Source organism: Lygodium microphyllum, chromosome 12, assembly GCF_053477565.2.
Source record: "Lygodium microphyllum isolate KBCC chromosome 12, Lygodium_microphyllum_v1.1.10, whole genome shotgun sequence".
Lineage (NCBI taxonomy): Eukaryota > Viridiplantae > Streptophyta > Polypodiopsida > Schizaeales > Lygodiaceae > Lygodium > Lygodium microphyllum.
Window position 1 is genome coordinate 131,098,902 of NC_141146.1, and position 24,957 is coordinate 131,123,858.

At 39.0% G+C, this 24,957-nt stretch overlaps 1 protein-coding gene across 1 annotated transcript; it reads right to left on the reverse strand.

The window, feature by feature from the left end:
* Positions 1–11,235: 11,235 nt before the first annotated feature.
* Positions 11,236–12,379, reverse strand: LOC148028279 (uncharacterized). Its single transcript, XM_087690078.1, has one exon. The coding sequence runs from the start codon at positions 11,940–11,942 to the stop codon at positions 11,460–11,462; it is 483 nt and encodes a 160-aa protein (XP_087546204.1). The 5' UTR covers positions 11,943–12,379; the 3' UTR covers positions 11,236–11,459.
* Between the last annotated feature and the right edge of the window lie 12,578 nt (positions 12,380–24,957).

The following is a 24,957-nucleotide window of genomic DNA, read 5'->3' on the forward strand; positions in this document are numbered from 1 at the left end:
ATGACCATGTTCATGTTGTCATAAACAAAGAGAGACCGACTGTTACACAAGTGAATTAGGTTCCAAGATAGATTAGCTTGGACTCATAAAGACAATCTTGTGTAATGAACTGACATTGACAAGATTCTAAGTGAAAGTACAAGGCATCATGATATTGTATTCATTCCATTGTCAAGTATAATGCTTTATAGAAGTTGGGTTGTTCCACTCTCCTCACTGTGCATATGGGATTCAGGACATCTCTTCCTAGAGCATACATCATTTGTCCTTTCTCAAAACATAATGCATATAATGCATTCCATGTTACTCTATTGAATCATGTACTTAATGACCAACAACTTGTGATACAAGGTCAAGGAGTTATCGAACTTCAACCAAATAGGATACTTAACATGCGAGAGAAGGTTCTAAGATGTAAAACCCTTGGAGATTATCTCATCTAGTGGAACAACTATCCTAAAGAGAATGCTAGTTGGGTTGATGAAAAATTAATATGTAACCAATATCCCCAATTTCATTCAAGATGAGGACATCTCGATTTCTCTAAGGGAAAGAGGAGATGTTTTGACTTTTCCGACTTCCCGCACATTAAATTTGAAGAGTCTAGACTATCAAAACTAGTGTCTCAAATATGTCAAGAATCACGTGGTGGGGGGACTTTCTCAAGATGATGGACCGAACACACACAGAATGCACAAGGAGAAGCTCACTCAAGAGACAAGAAGAGAGATGGAGGCCAAAACGTTTTCTTGTTGGTTTCTTCTTCTTCTTCCACACACTTTATAATGTACACAAAGTATAGATAAGATACAACATAAAGGAAAGTGGCCTTCTAAGTCAAACAATGCATAACTGACTACACTAGTCAACTGGTGCTATAACTATGCCAGCTGTAAATAGGTATAACAACCTGAATATAATAAGTAATGAGTCAGTGGCCATGTGGGATTCATAATGACCACCGACGTACTAAGTGTAGATGTGTGGACCCATCTAACCAAGCGGTTCATCATCAATGTCCGCATGTGTTGAGCTTGTCATCTCAACACTCCCCCTCAAGCTCAACTGCATCTCTGTAACTCCAAGTAAGCTTCGAAACTTTTGAAGCTTCTCTGTACCCAATGCCTTCGTCAAGATGTCAGCTATCTGATCATGTATGCTGGCATACACCAAGTCAATCTCACCTGCTAGTACCTTCTCTCTTACAAAGTGGTAGTGTACCTCAATATGTTTTGTCCTGGCATGGAACACAAGGTTCCTAGCCAATTGTATACTACTCATGTTGTCATAATAAATGACAATTGGACCTTTCACCTACACATCTAAATCAGCCAATAACTTTTGTAGCCATACTACCTCACATGCTGCAACAGCAACACCTCTATACTCAGCCTCTGTACTCGAGAAAGCAATTGTAGATTGCTTTTTGCTACTCCAAGTAACTGCTGCACTAACAAGAGAGAACATATATCTACTAGTAGATCTTCCATCAAACATACTACCAGCCTAATCTGCATCTGTGTATCCAAACGCCTGTACATCTGTACCTGCCTCATAGAAAAGTCCATAATGTAATGTGGACTTCACATATCTCAATATGCGTCTGACTACATCCAAATGTGGCTTTCTAGGTACTTGCATAAATTGACTCACAAGACCAACAACATAGCTCAAGTCTGGCCTTGTAATGGTCATGTAGATCAAACTCCCCACGATCCTCTTGAACATAGTAGAGTCTTCTATCTCATCCCCAACATCAGCACTCAACTTTACATTTTGCTCTAACGGGACTGAAAGTCGTTTGCATGCTATCATACCATACTTGGACAACATATCCAAGCCATATTGTCTTTGGGACAACCATATACCATCATCATATCTAATCACCTCAATGCCAAGGAAGTACCTTAGCTCACCTAAATCCTTCATCTCAAACTTCTTCTTCAAAAATTCCTTGACTTCAGCAATCCCACTATCACTATCACCTGTAATAATCAAGTCATCCACATAGATGACTATGATAACCAAACTTGCATCTCCCTTTCTCACATAAAGTGAGTGATCAGCATCAGAAACATAAAAGCCAATATTGACAAGATACTCTCTGATCTTGTCAGACCATGCTCTAGGTGCTTGCTTGAGCCCATAGAGCGCCTTCTTCAACCTGCACACATACGTGGGATGCTCTAAATCTTCATAACCTGCTGGCTGATCCATATACACTTCTTCATGCAAATCACCATGCAAGAAGACATTCTTCACATCCATTTGTTGCAACCTCCAACCTTTGGTTGTTGCCAAAGCAATCACACATCTGACAGTTGCCATCCTAGCAATTGCCATCCTAGCAACTGGACTGAAGGTTTCTTCATAATCTATGCCATATGTCTAGGCATAGCCTTTTGCAACCAGCCTAGCTTTGTACCTACTAATAGAACCATCTGCATTGTGCTTAATCTTATAAACCCACTTACATCCAATAGCTTTCTTGCCCTTCGGCAATGATACTAGATCCCAAGTCTTATTGGCCTCTAATGCAGCCATCTCCTCATCCATTGCTGCATCCCAATGAGTATGACCAACAGCATCCTCAAAACAAGTGGGCTTAACATCCTCAACTAGTTTCACCATATAAGCATAATGGTGAGCTGCATAACCTTCAAAACCAAATCTTTTAATAGGATATCTGACCCTGCTAGATCTGCGTACCACCGGATCGCTCAATGGAGCCTTTACATTACTATGAGCTCTCTGTACACCTGGTGTCCTGACAGAAGGAATACCAAGCTCTCTGAACCACTAGAGTCTCCATCAAGAATTGCATCAATGTCATCTGATACTTTGTTCTTTCCTTTGTCTTTACCTGTAGTGCTACTAGATGCACCTGAAGATGTAGAGCTACTCCTTAGTCTCCCAGACCAAGGACTACCATATGATGTCTCTGGTCCACTAAGAGTCCGTGATTCTTGCTTTTTAGCCTGCACATAAGTGTCATGATCATCATCATCATCCAATGCATACCAACTGCTCATTTAATCAAAGATGACATCCCTGCTCACTCTGAACTTACATATGACAGGGTTATAACAGCGATACCCTTTCTGCTCCAAAGAGTATCCAATAAAGACACATTTTTCAGCCTTTGGATCCAGTTTCTTCCACAACTCATCTGGCACATGAACATATGCAATATAGCCAAATACTTTCAAATGTGAGACATCAGACTTCTTACATGTAAAACATTCTTCGGGGGTCATACCATGAACTGCAGCTGTGGGAGTTCTGTTCATAATATAAACAACACTATGAACAGCCTTAGACAAAAAATGCTTAGGCATATTCTTTTCAGCCATCAAGGCGCATGCAACTTCTGCAATATGCATGTTTTTCCTTTCTGCAACCCCATTTTGATGTGGGGTATACCTACATGTGAACTGTCTCTTTATCCCATGAGACCTCAAAAAATCACTTAACTCATTCGAGAGGTACTCTCCCCCTCCATCTAATCTCAAGCACTTTACTTTCAAGCATGTTTCTCTTTCAATTGCAGCCTTGAAAGTTCTAAAGTGCTCAAACGCTTCACTCTTTTCCTTCATAAAATATACCCACAACTTTCTAGAACAAACATCAATGAATGTGACAAAGTATGAACTGCCTCCAAGAGATACATTTTGTGTAGGCCCCCAAATATCTGTATGCACAGCATCAAGGATATTTCTTCTTTTATCTCTGTCATGTGAAAAGGGTTATTTTGCCTGCTTACCAAACTGACATGCTTCGCATACCTTATGAAATTTTGCAATTTTAAATGTAGGCAAACATGTAACCAACCCTTTGGACTGCATTAATTTCAGCCTTTATACATTTGCATGTCCAATGCGCTTGTGTCAAATTTTAATATCTGCAACAACATCTTTTCCTTTAGCATACATAGCAACATTCATAGTAGGAATTCCAGCATCCAGAGTAAACATACGTCCAACTCTACTTCCCTTTGCAACCAATCTACACTTGTCATTGAAGTCTTCTACAAAGCAACCCTTTGCATTAAATCTGACTTGCAGCCCTTGCTCTACCATCTGACCGACTGACACCAAGTTCTTTGTAATAGATGGCACATGTAATACATCTGAAAGACTCTTTGTCTTACCATCATGAAAGGGCAAGGAAACTTTTTCAATGTGTGAAATTGGGTGGCATGAATCATCACCTGTCTGCACATAACCTGTATTTTGCAAATCCTGCATCTCTCCAAACTATTCTGCATGGCTGGTCATATGATTGGATGCACCTGAATCAACATACCAAACATCATCATGTGTTCCCTTTCCTGTAACAGCATTCAACATATGCTGCATAATAAACAAACGTTTATTTTTTTCTTCATTCTGTCATGAAGATGATGCATAGTTTCCTTGCCGCAACTTACCACTGCGAATATCATCTTTCTTAGCATAACATTGGGCTGCAATATGACATGTTTTTCCATAGTAGTGACACACAATACCAGAGTTATTAGAACTTCTGTTCTGCCATCCACCTCTTTCTCTAAAGCTCCCCCTGCCCCTCTAAAGCTACCATGACCTCCTGAAACCTACATATCGCCAAATTGCTGATTCAATTTGTTTTGCTGGTTGTCACTACCACATCTTGTACCATGGCCTCTTGAAGAAAACCTGCCACGTCCCCTTCCTGAACTGGAGTAGAAAGCTTGGACATGTTCACCACTTTTTTCAGATGTCTCACTCTGCATATTGATCTCTTCAATGATCATAAGGGAGACTAACTCATCGAAATTTGGAAATGGCTTTTTGATATATACGGAAGTTACAAAAGACTTCCAAGCCTTTTCATTGTTAAGTCCACCCAAGGTAGACGACACCAAATCATCATCATCAGGCATTGCATCAATCGATGCCAAGGCATCTGCAATGCTCCTTACCTTCAGTGCATACTCATTTATAGACATATTCCCTTTCTTCAATATATTCAACTCTTGCTTGAGTTGAATCTTTTGTGCCTTTGTATTTATGGAAAACATACTTTCAAGTATGGTCCAAGCTGCATATGAATTCTCTGCATTTCTAATATGTCCCAACATATTATTATCAATTACTGCAGACAGCCAATACATGACCTTTTTGTCTTTTGCATTCCATTCCTTTCGTGCCTTTGTCTCTTCTACAGTTGAAGGATCACTCACCTCCAGCTCCTTTTCTTCACCTGAAACAAACTCATAGAGGCCTTTTCCAATAAGGAAGTTTGTGACACGGAACTTCATGAAGGATAGTTGTTCTTATCGAGCTTCTCAATGATGGGGTTTTCACTATTCTCTAACATTATCACAAAACTAATACCAAACAGCAAGCAAAACTTCTACAACCCTCGACCTATAGTGCACAGCAATACACCAGACAGCCTTTTTCACTGTCTTCTCAACAATACATGCAATCTGCAACCAATTTGCAGATAAACCTTATGTTTATTCGCTGGTAAACACCTTTGAACTTACAAATCTAAAATCTGTAACATGTGCACTTGTATACGGCAGACACAACTGAAATTGGAGGATACCTCGAACTACGGTCTGTAACCTTGCGAGTCTAAAACGGGGCCTGAAATGACCTCGAATGGCCAAAATAGCAATGCTCTTCGCGCACACCAAATCTCACTGCAATCTGAGATTTTTGCTTTGCCCTGCTTCTGGTGCCTCCACAGGCACTGTCCAAGAGAAGAAGTAGAGAATGGAAGAGCTTCTTACCTGTTGCTTGCTTACTAGAATCCTTGGCTCCTCTCCTTTGCTTTAGCCTTCAAAACCAGCCTCAATCAATGGTGCAGCTCTGATACCATGTCAAGAATTGCGTGGTGGGGGGACTTTCTTAAGATGCTGCACCGAACACACACAGAATACACAAGGAGAAGCTCACTCAAGAGACAAGAAGAGAGATGGAGGCCAAAACGTTTTCTTACTGGTTTCTTCTTCTTCTTCCACATACTTTACAATGTACACAAAGTATAGATAAGATACAACATAAACGAAAGTGGCCTACTAAGTCAAACAATGCATAATCGACTACACTAGTCGGTTGGCGCTATAACTATGCCAGCTGTAAATAGGTGTAACAACCTGAACATAATAAGTAATGAGTCAGTGGCCATGTGAGAGTCATAATGACCACCGACGTACTAAGTGTAGATGTGCGGACCCATCTAACCAGGCGGTCCATCATCAATGTTCACATGTGTTGAGCTTGTCATCTCAACAAAATAAAATAAAATATATCCCACACCTCAACACCTTTCAAGATTGATACGACTACAAATATCTCTACATGGGAATTACCATGTGCATGGTGATTATGGCTAGTAAGTTTGGAGTAGATTAAATATGTTTAAAGACTTGAGTAGGTCAAGCAAGTCAAGACTTAACTTGTGAGAGATTAAGACCAAGAAAAGAAAAAATCTTTGAGCTTTTTTTAAAAGCTTAATAGAGGAGAAGATGACGAGACTGAAGGTGCGACCCCCCCTCCCCTTTTCATTTTTTTAAAAAAATGCCTTCATCCTCTCCTTAATTTGAAAAATTGAAAAAACAAAAAAAAGCCTAAAATCTCCCTTCCCAAACTCAACAAAGACTCCAACAATCTCCCCCTTTTCTCAGTTCGACAAGAGGCCCAAACTGAAGTAAGATCACCTGAAAGCTAGGCGAATCAATCACGGCATCTTTGTAGCCTCTCTAGACTTGAAAGAACATATCGTCAGCATTAGATTGTATCTCAAAAGCTTCAAGATAGCTGAATTGCCAAGATACCCTTCATAAAGAACTCTTCTTGGCTGCAACTCATGAGACTCCCCTCCCTTTAACTAAATTATAAATATGGGACATGAGAAGCCATAGAGGACCTTAGCCTAAATTAAGGGAAGAGACTCTTCTCAAATCAAGAGAGAGAGGCGAGAGGAAAGCAAGAGACATAATTCTTATTGCAAAGACAATGGGGATACCCTACTACCTTTCTAAGTTGAATCCCATCTCTTCTACCTTCATTCCCCTATAAAATCGAAACTCTACTCAATTTCTTCTCAATTCTTATTGTTGTCATCTCTATCGATTAAATTGAGATGACCCATAGCTCTATTATTGAAGTTTTTTCTGCAATTTCTTGATCGAAGACCACGGTCTTGAAGAGAAAAAATACACAGGCCACGAAAAAGTGAGAGTTGCTAATCATGCTACGGGTACGACCACTACAAATGAGATGGCAAGTACCAGAAATACAAACAAAGTTGCGAATACCAACAACAACCAAGCGCTTGTCTTGTAAATCCCCAAGTGTCATAATTGACTATTATTTTAAATATTAAATACATCAAATAGATCATCATCTCATGGACTAGTAAAGAAAATTTGCATTCATAAGAGTAAGACTTTTCTATATAATCTCATGCATATAAAATTTACTGAAGAAAAAATCATATTCTCAAATTCAAAGGATTAATGTGGATTACATGAGATGTACTAGGAATGGGACGCAACGAAGTTACTACACTATCCAAAAGAATTTATTATTTTATTGCATCAAATAGAATTCACCAAGAACTAGATTTAGGGACTAAGATTTTTGCAACAAGAAATATATAAGTAGTTAAAATTTTTTAATCCAATTTATACTGAACTGATGGAACCTCCAATTGATAAATACAAATGCTAATTCTTTGAAAAATCTTGAGATGGAACTATTAGAATACCTAATAAAATATCCAAGGGTTTTGAATCTAGTGAATTATCACTAGGTAAGGACCAACAGAATTCCATTTTTAATAAAAAAGAGAAAAGAGATCATCACGAAAGTTTTTGCTTATAGAGGTCATTTAGCAATCTTAGACAGATTGATGGATTGTCTAAACCCTCAACAAAGAGGGGAGTTTTGAAAAAAAAAAATCTTGTTAAAATTTATCTTAGACTAGATCCCAAGGGGTGTTGAGATAGCAAATGATGCTCGCCCATAGAGGCTAGATGTATGCCCGAAGAGACTAGAAGATAGACAAATGATGTATGCTCTAGGAAGAGATGTTCAGAATCCCATATGCATAGTGAGGAGAGTGGTACCATCCAAAAAGCTATAAAGACATGTACTTGGTTCACACTCAAAACAAGGCAATGGAACTATCAGTTTGAGCCACCGTTAGTGTCATTGTCCATCTTACACAAGAATGTAATTATGAGTCCAAGCTAATCTATCTTGGAACCTAATTCACTTGTGTAACAGTTATTCTATTTAAGTCTATGTCATCATGAGTTATACATTCATCTTCCATCCTCCATAGCTTCTGCCATGCTCTAGATCCCGTGTTTGTCAACATGGTATCAAAGCTCAGCTGAGCATGGCACTGCTTCTTTGGTCTCTTCTCACTCTCAGTCCCTCTCTAGCTTAGTCCAAGCTCAGGTTGAGTATTTAAATTCATCTCCTCACTTGAATCACACTCTACCTCTCAATTTCATGACTATCTACCATACCTACTGACATTGGAGGAGTCAATGTGAGAAAACCAAACCATCTTAGCTCTCACTTCCTTCAAGACTGTTGTTCTCCAGCTTGAGCCACTTCTTCCCATAGCATCAGAGGTTGACATTGCGCCCTATAGGACTTGGCATTGCAAAAACACCCAAATCTAGCACAGATTTCGCTAGTAGCAGTTTGACCTGATCAAGCACACAACATGAGGTACGATTCTCCAAGTGGTTGTGGGGCATTTGAAGGCCCCCAAGTGGGCAATCTTAGGCTAGAAGGGCTCCCCAAAATTATCTCTCTATTGGTTACAATATGTGAAACCCTAACTGTCATATCTGTGGGCAACCATAGCCAAAGCTTTATAGCTTGATTTTTTCACAGTGTCTTCTCACTGAAATTATCAAGAATGATTTTAATTGATGATTCATCATCTTTGAAGACCATTGTTGATTTAGAAGTGCCCAAGAAAGCACAAAAGTCAACCATAAAGTTCGTGGAAAGTCGAGACACAAGAGGCATAAACGGTGAAACTAGTACTTGTAAGCATTAAGTACAACTCTTAATCATTTGTCTGCTGGACCTTAATCAGCATTCTTGAAATTTAATCTGAAAAGAAAATCATTTAAGCATGGTTTAAGGTGCCTTATTCAACCAAGCATTTAAAAAAGGGATTAGACACTGCCATTGAGCAAGATTGCCAATCGGTAAGACCTTCCCATGATTTCAAAAAAGGAGATGTTTTATTTGCACCATGCGCAAGTGTCTAAACTTGAAAGAAAATCCAATGCCAATGTAATGCCAAGCCATGTATTCCAACAAGCCCAAGAACTATCCATAGAAAAATGTATTCATTTTGTATGTCTAAAGCACTACAATGCTCATGATAAGCCAAAAGCCAATTCTATATATCCCAAGATCTATGTAACAATTCAACTCATGAATGTCAAGAAGGGTCTAACAAGCCAAGGCAATGTACCCATTTGTATCCATTCCAAACTCACTGAACAAAAGGATTACACCAAGAAGACTGGAGCACAAGAAAAAGCACTAAGCATCAACCAAAAGAACGAAGAACAAGAGCATGAAGAAAAAAGAAGTCCAAGAAGACAAAGAAGACCAACAAAGAATGCAAGTAGATCAAAGACACCAAAGAGATCGAGAAAAGAATTTCAAAGATTTGAACTTGAGTGGATATAGTGCAAGCCAAAAGCTAAACCATTTAAGTTGTTCCATATAATAGTGAAAAAATAAGTGATGCCTAAAGTGCTATCATTCTCTCAAAGAAAGAGAAGGGGGAGAAATAAAGGAAGGAGATGGGGGTGAGGCAACCTCAAAGATGAAGAATGTACACTTATACCAAAATAAAAACTTTCAAATACCTTTCGACTTCTAAAATCAGAGGTGATGTAGCAAATTTATGTATCGATGTGTGGTAGAAGACACCACTAAATTGAAGTTTCTCACTTATGTTGTTAACTCCATGCCAAATTGTGTTGTATTAAAAGATTGCATATACATCTCAATCGCAGCCTAGTTTTCTCCTTGTTTTCTTACTTATTTCGTTACCTCTATGCCAAGTTGTATTGATATTAAACGTAAGTTCATCAACTTATAACAAAGTAGTGATAACTTAAATGTGTATGATTTGCCGAGATAATGTTGCATCCTTGAATGAAAGTTTATATTCGAGATCAATATAGCAACAAAATCCTTAGGCCATGATACATATGTCAATGAAAACAAATACATTTAGGACATTTTTTTATTTCGATCTTTTGTTGGTACTCTTTGTTGGTACTATGTAAAAAAAAAAGATTGTGACAATTAAAGGACCATATAAAATTATGTTGAGTGTGTTCAAAAAGTATCAAGACATGGGTGTTGTGTAAATTCACATGGATCATGGCGCTTTGATACATTTTGTCTGAAAGATAGAGAAACTCAAGAAATGAAAGAGAACTCACCAACGACGTTGGAACATAGGTTTAGAGCATTTATGGAGGTAAACAAGGAGAGAAACTTGAGAAATGAAAGAGAACTCATAGATCATATTGGAATATAGGTTTAGAGCATTTAAGGAGGTTAAAAAGCAAGGAAAGGAGAGGAGTTCAAAATTGGGAATAAGGATTGATCATACAAGGCAAGGTAAGATAGATAGGCATTTACACATCTATGTATACATGATGAGAAGCTGTGACTAACAATCTTAAGATAGAAGAAATGAGAGGATAATTGCACAAGTTCCATATATTGTTGCTTTACAATCAAAAGAGTACGATTCTACAAATAGACAATTGATGGGTCTTGACTCTCTAAGAGTAAAGAAGTGACAAGGATGGATGACTCAACAAGTAAATTAAAAAATGAGAACACTAGCATTTCTTTACTAATATGACGCTCATCTCCAGCTTTATCTATATGCACAAGGTGAAAAGGTTATCTATGCACACAATCAAAAGGGATTATGTGAGGCAAAAGTTGAGCTTCTTTTAAAATAGATTACACAGGATGATGTGAGGCATAGGATGAGTGGATTTTAAATGTGATAACTTTGAGATATGATGCAAAGCCTCCTCTATGGTCAAGCAAATCAAGCTGACTCATCCTCGAGATTGAACCTAGCCCTTCTTCGCTCAGGCGGACCTATCCCTTGGATTGAACCCAGCCCGCCCTTCATGCACGCACACGATTGCGTTACTAGCTTGCCGTTGGGGGTGAGGGATGAGTTGTGAAGAACAAATAGAAGATTTTATTATCACATACACACACATATACGTATACACGCGCAGGCGTGCCGCACAAAATCAAACTCCAAGAAGTGAAGCAAGGAGAATATGATGATGCCTTAGGGGGGGATTTACCTACAAGCTCAAGCCAAAGAAAGGAGGAGAAGGAGCAACTAAGATGATGTGAGAGGAGAGAGAGAGAGAGAGAGTAGGGGGGAACCATTATTCATTTGAAGCCATAGATGATCTCGTTGTATTTGCCCTTGACCCAGCGGAAGCTCTGCTTGACAGAGCTCTTCACTTTTCCTTGGAGGGAGTAGGCCTTGTAGGACGCCAGCCGCCTGTGCCGCCTGAGCTCCGGGTCCTCCGACAGGTCCCACGAGCTAGACCGCCTCTCCGCCCCGCCCCCTCTCTTCGCCCTGCTCATCCCTCCATAGCCATCCCCATCCCCATCCCCATAGCCATGGCCCCTGCTGTACTGTAGCTGGTAGCGCGACTCGAACCCCGGTGGCGGCGGCAACGCCAATGCCTTGTTATTGATGTTGCTGCTGTTGTTATTGCTGGCACCATCGCTGTTCAAGAAGAAGGGATTGCTTGTGGCGGATGTGTACACCTCAGAATAGGTCCTCCTGTGAGCTATATACTTATCCAATGCAGGAGAGGGGCTGCTCTGATCTTTCCTCCCACTCATCCCTTCACTCGCCATCATCACAGTACCCCCTAGTTTAGAAGATGATAATAATGAAGAATATATGATGAAGACACTCTAGTGAAAGAAGCATGGGATGATGACAGTGCAGAAGATGAAGAAGGGAAGGGGGGGGGGGGGACAACTCTAGTGGAAGAGGGACAGCCAGGCCCCCAGTCAGGAGATGATGACAATGCAGAGTATATGATGAAGACACTCTAGTGGAAGAAGCAAAAGGATGATGACAATAAAGAAGGGGGAGAAGGGAGCAGTCTAGGAGAAGAGGCATATAGGCATATAATGATTGTAATGAAGAAGCTCGAGAGGAAGGGGATTCTAGTAGAGGAAGCATGTGATGATGACAACGAAGAAGAAGTTGGTAGATGAATATGTAGGTAGCCTCGTGAGCGATCCTCTACATTCACCTTACCTTTTGCCCCCACCCCGTTATACCTTTGTTCCAAAGGCATACACTCCTTAATTAAGTCTTCCCCCTCTCCTGTCTTTTGATTATAGCCTTGTTCTATAGACCCCTAAGCTTTCCTCTTCCTAGTACACCCACTCGATGACATGACAATCCTCCCTAGTACCACAACACCTCCCACATTTCTCAACACATAAACGCCTTCACACAACACCTTTTCCACACCTCCAAGCTTTTGCATTCGAACCCTTTTTACTATACTATTCACAAGCGACCTCCACAACCATTAAAGTGTTAACCCCCCCAAGAAAAAACAAAAAGGAAAACGTCAGGCAAACGTGAGGTGGGTGACACATCAACATGAAGAAAGGTACTTTATATGCCTGAATTGTATGATTTCTTGATTTGTTCTTTAAAGTAATAAGTCACCTCATGGCCTTGTGTGTACGTGAGAGAGAGAGAGAGAGAGAGAGAGAGAGCACCCAACTCCCTAGTCTCCCTTGCTTTTCTTCCCTTAGTTTGTTTTTAGGCACATCACACTCATTTCGAGCCTTTCACACTTCGACCATCATCATAATCACATGATAACACAAAATTAAAAGTGATGTTAATGTAACGCAAAACTTGCACGCATAGAGAGGCTTCTCCATCCACTAGCTCTATGGTGACATACGTGCTATGTTGACATTCACGTATGATCTAAGCTAGATAGAATGCACTTACCACTTTCACCATGTTTTATCAAATAGACTAGAATAAAGTTACATTCAAGTATTCTAGCAATATGTCTTGTCATTAGCACTATAATGAGCTTATCTAATATATTGAAATGAAGTCTCATCTTTGAAATTGCAAATATAAATGCAAGAAGTAGCCATTGGCCAACCCCTTAATGACATCATAGTATAAGATTAAAAGTTACAAGAAAGCAATCATGGGTGTCTTAACCTTTATTCCCAACTCATCTAAAATCTTAAACTACTAGCTTGAATGTATCATGCTTGAGAGTCACTTCAAACATTAATAGTGACAACACAAATTTATAGTCAATTTCAATTATCTAAGTTGGCATCACCACAATTTGTCAATCCATGACTTATTTAGCTTTGTGCATTTCATATTAAACCCATTGTCCCTTTTTATGACTTTCTATTGATTACAAAATTCTATTGCAAAATTTTAAAAAATAAAAAACTCTCCTATGCTATTTTATCATTCAATGCAAGTCCACATTGTCCACATTCTTGTTTGTCACCTATAACATTTTCTACTGAGATAGAATTCTAATCTCCCTCTCTACTCTCTCACACATATTTTCAACAATCAAAGAAAATTAACCTTGACCAAAGTTGAGACTTCATGAATTGTTGGTATTGAAAATTTAGTGAGAGATATGAAGCCTGGTTTTTTCAAGAAATGGATGGAGAGAGAGAAGTAAAAACATCCACCAATCTCAAAAGATAAATGGGATTAAATTTGATTGCTATAATTGGTTATCATCAATGTGACATCATCATGTTACCACCTTCCCATTGGGTATGCTATCAACATTTTTTTAAAAACCCCCATTTCATGAGGATTTATAAGGTTACCACAAGGGGGGAGCAAGCCACTCCCCCAATGTTACCCCAACCATGATAGTAGGATTTGCCCACACTCACTCCCTTTGTTGGTACCTATCATGATGGAGCTCTAAGGATGAAGCTAGACTTTTAAGTCTTTAATATAAAGAGATACAATTAGTCCCAAAACTCCTTTCAATCTCTTATATCATAGCCACTTACATCATTATACTTTCCCAAAGGTTGTCTCAAAGTCAAACTTCTTTATGGCACATACTCTATTAAACAAGAAGACCTAAATGGAGCTAATGGCATGGTGTGCGTAGAAAAACATGCCCAAGAAAGAAAAAGATTAGGTGTAGTTAGACCTACCATGCCAAATGCCCACCACCAACACCATTGAAAATCAACCCTCGCCATGCCAAGTGCCATGAAGTCATTAGCACTTGATTGTCAAGTGCCCCTCCATAATTGTAATATGCCCCTAGCCACATTATCAAGGCCTCAAGTGCTCGGATTCTCAAGGAAGATCCTTAATATGATGTCAAGTTTGCCTAGATCTCCTTTCCAAATAGTTATGATGCCACTAAGAGGCTACTATCAGCATTCCATGTGGGTGCCTTGAGAATTTCATATATTCAGTGACAGTGTTACCTAATCTGTATTGTTGAGTTTCCAAGACTCCTTAGTTTGACTAAGCAACCAAATCATCTATGTGATTAATTTATTTGTTTTGAACATCCATTTCTATTCAATTATCATTCTCTCCCTTCTTATTTTTAAGATATATTGTAGAAAAAACACCAGATGAACTAAAATCTATATAGATATTAACTTTGCATTGTGGTACATGAAACATTTGTGTGGCATGTGGTGCAAAAGCGTGAGAAACTCTATGGATGCGTGCTTTTGCCTACATGTAGGACTTTGTGCTCAAGATGTTACGAGTGTTGGTTTTTCAAAAGGTATGTGTAGATGTGTTTCAATCCATCTCCTAAAAATGATGCTCTCCCTCCCTCCCTCCCTCCCTCCCTCCCTCCCTCCCTCCCTCTCTCTCTCTCTCTCTCTCTCTCTCTCTCTCTCTCTCTCTCTCTCTCTCTCTCTCTCTCTCACACACACACACACACACACACACACACACACGCACGCACTCACGCACGCACGCACACGCGCAGGCACGCAGGCACGCACGCACACGCACGCACGCACGCACGCACGCACGCACGCACGCACGCACGCACGCACGCACGCACGCACGCACACACACACACACACACACACACACACACACACACACACACACACACACACACACACACACACACACACACACACACACACACACACACACATGTGACCATCTAAGCAAGGGGAGGGAGGGGACTCCAGTATGTTAAAAGGATAAAAACTAAAGAGATATACACACATACAAACATCTCTCCTACCTCAACTTCACCAACCACAAACATCTAGTCATTGAGTTCTCCATCCCACATTATTAACTAATGGGTTAATAGAAAACCACATCTAACTTTTTAAAATACTTATGTCAATAAGAAAGTAGCACAAAAAACCAAATCTAAATTGTTTTGTGTAATAATAATATCTATAATGTTGTGAGTAATTGCTATATTGTTGCTATTGTACCATATTTGCTTGGTAGGGGACTGGCAAGGGTGGTCAAAGTGGAGGTGGTCAAGATGGGGGAGGTTAGATGAGAGGATGGCAACCTATATTGCCTTCAAGAAGGATTGCAAGCCCACATTTGGCATCGGCATCTCTACAACCCCCATTCGACCACATTGGCCACTTGCTCATCACTATCAGCTTCTTCCATATGCTACAACCTTCAAATTATCTCTCCATGGGGTTTTTAAGATTGTTGAGAGTTGGGGATCAATGGTTGGCGTATTTGCAAAAATTGTGATAACTATTTGGAGCATAACTTTTTATCCAAAAAAACCTAGCTTGATAAAGTAGGCTCATTTATCCACCCCTAATTTATGGTATTTTTTCATAAAATATGCATAATTTTAAACCACTTGAAGCCACAATAAAATTTATTATATACACATCTAGATTTAATGCAAGTTAAAAAATTGAGCTAGGTAATTTATTTTATATTTTACTTTATGTATAATCTCAAGATAAGGTATCCTTGAGTGTCACTATATTGGCCCCTCATTGTCACTCTATTTTGAAACCTTCATTTATAATAAGATATACTTGATAAAACTATCAAAATGCCCCAAATATTTTTGTTTTAATGTAATCTAATGTATATTTTAACAATAAAAAATCATTGTATACCTCGCATGGATAGAACAAATCCAAAGGGGTGCCATTAAGTGCCACTTTATATACCCCTACATCTTAAATACTGGTGGATACTACTCGGATCCACCTTGGATCGAACTTGTATGTGAATGATAGGGTGGATAGTCACTATAACCAAAAACCCATGGAAGTCCATTTATTTGCATGGGAATGGACTGAAAAATGATGTATACTACGAGTGTTCAAGGTGTTGAATAACACCTCATCTAGATGTTTTAAAAGAAGTTAATATATTTTTTTTTCAATGCATGTTTTGAAAATCCAATGCTAATGCACTATCACAAAATGTTTGTGGACCATCTTTAGCAACATTGGTTTCCTCAACACAAGCCTCACACGATGCTAGCACAACATTGAGGCCACATCCCATGGTACTATTGGATGAGATGAATCACTACCTAGAGTGGTGAAGCACTTACAAAGATGGCAGTACAGGGATGGATGTTGGTAGGGTGAGTTGGGGAGGAGGTGTTGCATCACCTTAGTACTATCAACCAAAGGGTCTTTAAGACCCTTCAAAGTTGGGATCAATAACTCCCAACACAACCAAATATGCAATACAATTTAGACTACTAATTTATGGCCCGAAGTAAATCGAGCCTAATAAGTAGACTCCTAAACTTGGGTCTAAAAGCAAAGCTAGATGATTGGAAAACTAGGCATCAAGATTTTGCACATGGCATAGGTCTCACCCAAGGCTTGATATATTTACTAAGGGCACACTTTATGTACTGAAAAGCTTCAATTATAGTGTTCTTCCACTACATGAAGGAGGTGATAGAGCTTAAAGAGGAAAAAAAGAGCTTAGAGAGGAAGAAAATGCTCCAAACATATTGTTATAATCCAAGAATGCTCATGGTAGATGATCATCTTTCCTTTTGTTATTATTTGCTATTATGTTCAAGCATCAATCTGAGTAATATAAGCATGGGCTTACGTAGAACGAGCAAGCATCATCAAATTAAGCATGGGATTGAGCAAAATAGAATATGGCAATGTTGTTTGTTGTACATGAATGTGAAAGAAATTTCAATCGCCTACAAAGCACCTAGGAACTCTGCAAGTGCGGGCCTCATTGCTAATGAAAATGTTGAGACATAAGCATGCATAGGAAATATACTTTAGTAGTTGTTCCATTGTTGAAGAGGTTGTTGGTCACTCAAAATAGTGTTGATAGATTCCTTATTGATGAGAAAAAATAGGAAATCATCACAATGAGAAAATAATTTATTCCCAAAGCATGAGATTATGAGGGTGAAAACAATGCATCCCCATGGTTGATTTGGTGATGCTTAATCCTCCTTATCTCTACACGTATTTTGGCACCACACTCATATTGCTAGTTGAGCATAACAATGCCACTTAATAATAGAATAGATGCTCCTCACTCCTCTTTGAGCTCTATTTTCTGATTCATGTAATGAAAAGAACACTACAACCATTTTTCAGCATATAAAATGCACCCTTGGGAAAGCTCCATCCCATCTGTGGAAATCTTCATCCCCACTTTCTTGGGTTTTTTTGGGATACTTTGGGATGAAGATTTCCACAAAGTAAGCTTGCTCAATCCCATGCTTGATTTGATGATGCTTAATCCTTCTACGTAAGCCCATGCTTATATTACTCAGATTGATGCTTGAACATAATAGCAAATAATAACAAAAGGCAAGATGATCATCTACCATGAGCATTCTTGGATTATAACAATATGTTTGGAGCATTTGCTTCCTCTCTAAGCTCTTTTTGTTCCTCTTTGAGCTCTATCACCTCATTCATTTAGTGGAAGGACACTATAATTGAAGCTTTTCAGCACATAAAGTGTGCCCTTAGTAAATATATCAAGCCTTGGGTGAGACCTATGCCATGTGCGAAATCTTGATGTCTAGTTTTCCAATCATCTAGTTTTGCTTTTGGACCCAAGTTTAGGAGTCTACTTATTAGGCTTGATTTACTTTGGGCCATAAATTAGTAGTCTAAATTGTATTGCATCTTTTGTTTTGTTGGGAGCTATTGATCCCAACTTTGAAGGGTCTTAAAGACCCTTTGGTTGATAGCACTAAGGTGATGCAACACCTCCTCCCCAACTCACCCTACCAACATCCATCCCCGTACTGCCATCTTTGCAAGTGCTACACCACTTTAGTTAGTGATTCACCTCATCCAATAGTACCATGGGATGTGGCCTCAATGTTGTGCTAGCATCATGTTAGGATTGTGTTGAGGAAACCAATGTTGCTAAAGATGGTCCACAAGCATTTTGTGATAGTGCATTAGCATTGGATTTTCAAAACATGCATTGAAAAAAAAATCTATTAACTTCTTTTAAAATATCTAGATGAGGTGTTATTCAACACCTTGAACACTCATAGTATACATCATTTTTCAATCCATTCCCATGCAAATCAATGGACTTCCATGGGTTTTTGGTTATAGTGACTATCCACCCTATCATTCACATACAAGTTCGATCCAAGGTGGATCCAAGTAGTATCCACCAGTATCTGAGGTGTAGGGTATATAAAGTGGCACTTAATGGCACCCTTTGGATTTGTTCTATCCATGAGAGGTATACAATGATTTTTTATTGTTAAAATATACATTAGATTACATTAAAACAAAAAGGTTTGGGGCATTTTGATAGTTTTATCAAGTAGATCTTATTATAAATGAAGGTTTCAAAATAGAGTGACAACGAGGGGCCAATATAATGATACTTAAGGATACCTTATCTTGAGATTATACATAAAGTAAAATATAAAATAAATTACCTAGCTCAAATTTTTAACTTACATTAAATCTAGATTTGTATATAATAAATTTTATTGTGGCTTCAAGTGGTTTAAAAATATGCATCTTTTATGAAAAATTGCCATAAATTAGGGGTGGATAAATTTTGATTACCTTTTTTTTGTTTTTGGAGGGCGTCACTTCATTAGCCCCTTTATCCTAGCTTGACGAGGAGTGAAGAAGCATGACAAAAGAGAGAGAGGGTGAGATAAGATTGCAATCGACATCTCAAAGCACTATGACAAGTAAACCAAGTACTCCCCTAAAGGGGGATACAAGGGGTACTTGGTTGATTGATGGAAGTTGTGTTCTAGCCAAAGTTAACATTCATGACACCTACCCACACACTAATTTTCTCATAGTGATTACTTTAGGCTCTTGACTTCACTTACATGTAAAAAGGCTACTAGTAGTGCACCCATGGGAGATGATTGCTTTGGCCCATGAAAGAGTGTAAATGTGATCATTTGAGTAAGCTAATAGCTAATTGAGAGATGGAATTCACATTAAAACTTGAGCTACTACAATTTGCCTACCTATGTGAGTTAAGGCTATATGTTAAAGGTAGGAGATAATAAAAATTTATGACAAATTATGAAGATGAAGCAAATTAACCTGAATCTATCCTCTTGTCTGAGATAATATCAAAGAAGGACTAGTTGGTTAATAATGATTTGCTATCAACCTATATCACCCTTTTAAGTTCTAATGGTAAAGTTCAAGGAGAGAGGCTAATAATGATTCGTTATCAACCTTTATCACTCTTCTAAGTTCTAACAAGAAAATTCAAGAAGACGGGCAATTTGGTAAGAAATGTGATAATGAGATTATTGAACATCCTCTCCCACCAAATTTGGTGCTTCAATGGATTTGCATGTCAACTTTCTACTACTTATGTGCCCCCCTCTCTCTCTCTATGTCAGAGAGAGAACCAGGGAGAGAGAAAGAGGAGAGAGAAGACTGCAGAGGAACGAGAAAGACTGCAGGAAGAGAGAGAATAAGAGTGACGAGGAGAGAGAAAGACTAGATTTAGAGAGAGAAAGACAAGAAAGAAGGGGAAGCCATAGAAGCTGTGAGCAAGAAGGGAGAGAAAGTCCGTAATCGTATTAATGTGTCAAAAAGATGTGAAAAATTACATCTCTCCTTTTATACCAATGTCAGTGTGACATGGCATAATATCAACATTATTAACACTTATTTGTTATTCCCAGCTTCTTACAATCCATCTCTTCCCAAAAGTTTTTGTCCTAAAAAACAAACCTAGAAACAACTAGAAAGGAGATGGATAGAACAGAGTACTACTCTGTTTTATAGCTTTACAAATGGGAAATTAATGAAGAATGACCATTACAAGAGCTGAATTTGAAGAACGGAAGTAAGGCCCAACTATATACATGATTTGAAATACTTCAGAAGCAAATGGAGTCATAATGTCTTCAACAAATAGTCCCAGAACAAAGTAGACAGCTTGCTGAATAAACAGTCCCTACTGGACCAAATCTGTCATAACTTTTGATAGAAGTGTCCAAATGAGATGTACCATATATCAAAACGAATCTCTTAAAGAGTACTTTAAGCCTATATAGATAGCTTAATTCTAAAAATTAGGTATAATAAAAACTATTCTAAAACAGCGTGCTGTCCTAAACCAGTCTGCATCATTACTAGCTCCATAAGCAATAGGCTTCAGCCACCAATGTCTCCCTCAAGTATGGATACTCATCCAATATAGAATCAGGTCTCTAAGAAGCCTCTTCAGATGGTAAACCTCTCCATTTGATCAAATATTCCACAATAGAACGTGATCGAAGCTTCTTTTCATGCTGACCTATGATAGCCTCTGGGATGTACTGAACAAGACCATCTTCATCAATAGGTGGCAGCTCATCAACTATATCCACTGGATCACCATAATAGGGCTTGAGCTGACTAACATGGAAGATGTTATGAATCTTTGTAGAAGAGGGAAGCTCTAGTTTGTATGTCAAATCTCCAATCCGCTTAAGGATCCTGTAAGGGCCATAAAACCTGTGGGCAAGCTTATTACTGGATCCATCTTTTAACCCTAAGACCATTTTTAAGCTGGTAATGCGAGTTTTCTTCCATAAGACCTTGCTGTAATTTCTGAAAGATTTGGCTGAATTCCTCATCTAAAAGATAGGCCTCCTGTAGTTCTTCAATCCAATCATTATGTAGTTCTGTCATGGTTGACACTTTGCAGGCCCACATATGAGAAAGAGAATTAGCCACTATGTTATCTTTGCCCCTTGTATGAGTGATGTCAAAGTCATAATTCTGTAATGTAGCTACCCATCGACGTTGCTTTAGAGTGAGATTTGACTGAGTAAGGAAATACTTGAGTACCCGGTGATCACTATGTACTCTGAATCGGCTGCCATATAAGTAATGGTGCCATTTCTTGATTTCATGCAGGATAGCCAACATTTCCTGGTCATAAACATTCATGGCTATCTCCTTATCTATAAGCTTATGGCTCTCAAATGCAAATGCAATTACTCCATGCTCCTGAAGCAAAATAGTCCCAATGCCACGGCTACTAGCATCACACTGTATAGTAAAATCTTTGGAGAAATCCGGGCATACTAAGATAGGAGCAGAAGTAAGTAGTTCCTTTAACTGGTTGAAGTTGCTATCTGCAAGAGCATCCCAAAAGAAAGCCTCCTTCTTCAACCTGTTAGTCAAAGGAGCTGCAATGGCCGCATAATGCTTTATAAATCGACAATAGAATGAAGATAGACCAAGAAATCCTCTAAGAGAGGTAGTAGTAGTAGGCGTTGGCCAATCTCTTATACATTGCACCTTCTTGGGATCAGCCTGTATTCCTTTTTCACTGACTATATGTCCCAAATATTCCACTTCAGTCTGCATGAAAGAGCACTTCTTCTCCTTAGCAAAAAGCCTATGATGTCTCAACACATCAAAAACCTTCCTCATATGTGCCAAGTGATCCTGTAAAGTCTTGCTATAGATCAAAATGTCATCAAAGAACACCAAGACAAACTGAAAGAGGAAAGGTTGCAAGATCTTATTCATCAGGCTTTGAAAGGTAGCTGGAGCGTTTGTAAGCCCAAATGGCATCACCAAGAAATGATAGAGCCCACAATCAGTCCTAAAAGCAGTCTTGACTTCATCACCCTCGCGCATGCGAATCTGATGATACCCTGATCTCAAATCAATATTCGTGAAAAATCGAGCCCCCTTAAGCTCATCAAGAAAATCATCAATCCTAAGTATAGGATACCTGTTCTTCACTGTTATCTTATTGAGATCCCTGTAGTCAATGCACATTCTGAAAGATCCATCTTTCTTTTTGACTAACAGGACTGGAGATGCATAAGGTGAAGAACTTGGTTCAATGAATCCCATTTCAAGAAGCTCTTTGATTTGCTTGGCTACTTCCTCTCGTTCACATTTTGATAATCTGTAAGGTGGCTTATTGATTGTCTTTGAGCTGGGCTCCAAATCAATGGGGTGATCCACCGCTCTCTTAGGAGGCAATGAAGTAGGTACTTCAAACAAATCTCTATACTCCTCAAGAAGAGCTGTCAAGGCTGGATGGTTTGCTGAATTATTGGGCTGATCTTGTGTTTCCTTGTTCAAATGCAAAATAAATATTTGTGAGTGCTTCTTGTACTCTCTCTTGAGTTGTTGAATGGTGATAAGCTAAAAATCAGATCTACTAGGAATTCCCTGTAAATGGATAAGCTGTCCATTGGAGATAAACTCCATATATAACTGTGAGAAATCCATAGTGATCCTGCCTAATGTCATCAACCAATCACAACCAAGTACAATATCTATGGGCCCCATTTCCAAAGTGATCAGGTTTACTTTGACTTCAAAATTTTTTAGCCAACTGCAAAGAAACCTGTGGGCAAATCTGTGTGCTGATTTCTTCTTCACCATTAGCCACTTGTACTCTAATGGGCTGCTGTAAGTCTGTGGGAACACAATTTAACTTGTCCATGATGGACTTATTGACAAAACTGTGAGTGCTGCCACTATCTATCAGGATGAACACTGGCTTTCCACATATGCTTTCCTTCATACAAAATGTATTAGGGCTCTTAGATCCCGTCCAAGCATCCATAGAGATAGAACAATTAGTGGCAGCAAGCGACTCATCACAAGATCCACCAGGGTCAAACGGAACATCTCCACCTGGATCAAAAGGAAAAGAATCGGCTGGATCATAAAAGTACTCCTGTCCAACGTCATCCTCAAAATCTTCGTTTTTAGCATTGATTGCCACTGCATTAGCTTCATCTATGTCATCTTCAAAGTCCTCAAAAACTAGCATACTCTGAAGCTTTGGCTTGACATTTTTGTATACACACTTTGAAGCATGATCAGGAGTATACTTTTCTCCACACTTGAAGCATAAGCCCTTGTCCTTCCTTTCCTTGTAAAGATCCATGGGAATAGATTTGGGATTTGTATTAACTGAAGTGGACTTAGGCTTGTTGTCATCCTGCTTAAATTCAACCTTTGGACTGTTTGCTGTCTTGAAATTACTTTGAGACCTAGAAGCATTGAATGGAGGATAAGTTGGTACCTGTAAGCTCCCACTAGGCATATGATTACTGCCATAAATGTTACCAACTTGTCCCTGCTTTAAAACAGTCCTTGGCTATCCATAACTTGGCTGAAATGAAGACTCTTTCCTATACTTTCTTCCATAGCGCTCCGCAAGCTCAATAGCCTTGAAAAGTGAAGTAGGATTTTGCGCCATAACATCAGCTAACAAAGATGGCTCCAAACCATACATAAACTTGTGAAGCTTGGCCTCATCATTGATGCTTTCCACATACATGGTCAAGTTGAGAAATTGGTTTGTATACTCTCTTACACTTAGGCCCCTTTGTTCCAAACCATACCATCTCCGTGCTAGCTTCTCTTTCTCAAGAGGCGAAACAAAAACTTCAGCCATAAGTGCCCTGAAAGCTTCCCAATTCTCAATAAGTACATTCTCTTTCTTGATATACCTCCACCAAGTATGGGCAAATCCTTCTAGATGCAAGGAAGCAAAGTGAATCTTCGTATCATCAGTTTTAGGGTATATATCAAAGTAGGATTCCATCTTAGAGGTCCATTCCTTTAATTCTGATGGTGAAGATGACTGGCCATTAAATTTGGCTAAAACAATTTTGTCCTTGAATTCTCTTTCATAAAAGGGTTGCTGTCCCAAAATTGGCTGATCAGGATTTCCAAGTACAGAACCTCCAAATTGAGACTGAAATCTTCCAACAGGTGGCTGAGAATTACCATGTAATCTTCCTGTTAGTAAAGTACCCCTGGAATTTTAAGTATGCAGTCCAAAAGCTTGAGTATTGGCCCCATTCAAACTGCCCAAATAGTCATCATGCCTTTTGAAGCTTCTCCTACTTCATATTGACTATTTGGAATGCCTCTTATTCCAATAATCCCATTTCCATGACCATTTTGGTTAGATGGCTGAAGTGGGACTGAAGGGCCACTGTTTGAACAAGCCTTCTCATTAACTTCCTTTGATGCCATTTGAAATTGTATGAATTTAGAGATTTGTGCCATGAGTTAGTCGTTGGATTCTACCAACTTATCAATAGAAGCCTTGGTCTGATCAGTAGATTGAACCATCTGCTCCATTCTTGACAAGATGGCCTCATGTCGTTCCCTATGTCTTTGTTCATGGGCACACAAAGTATCATTGAGTATATTGATTTCTCCTTGTTGTTGAAGCTCTTCAGGGTTCTCTTGAAGTATGCTATCCATCATGGAATCCTTGATTTGCTGAGCATAATCCTCCTGGACCTTATTTTTGCCTTTATGTCCTGCCATACTAGTGCAGTCCTGCAGTACCCCTTGTCAGTAAAATGGCTATAACTTTGGCTAGGAAACTCCGATTTCAGAAAATTTTTTGTGCGAA

Excerpts from the sequence above, each read along its gene's own strand:
- LOC148028279 (XM_087690078.1), bottom strand. The coding sequence starts at position 11,942 with ATGATGGCGAGTGAAGGGATGAGTGGGAGGAAAGATCAGAGCAGCCCC.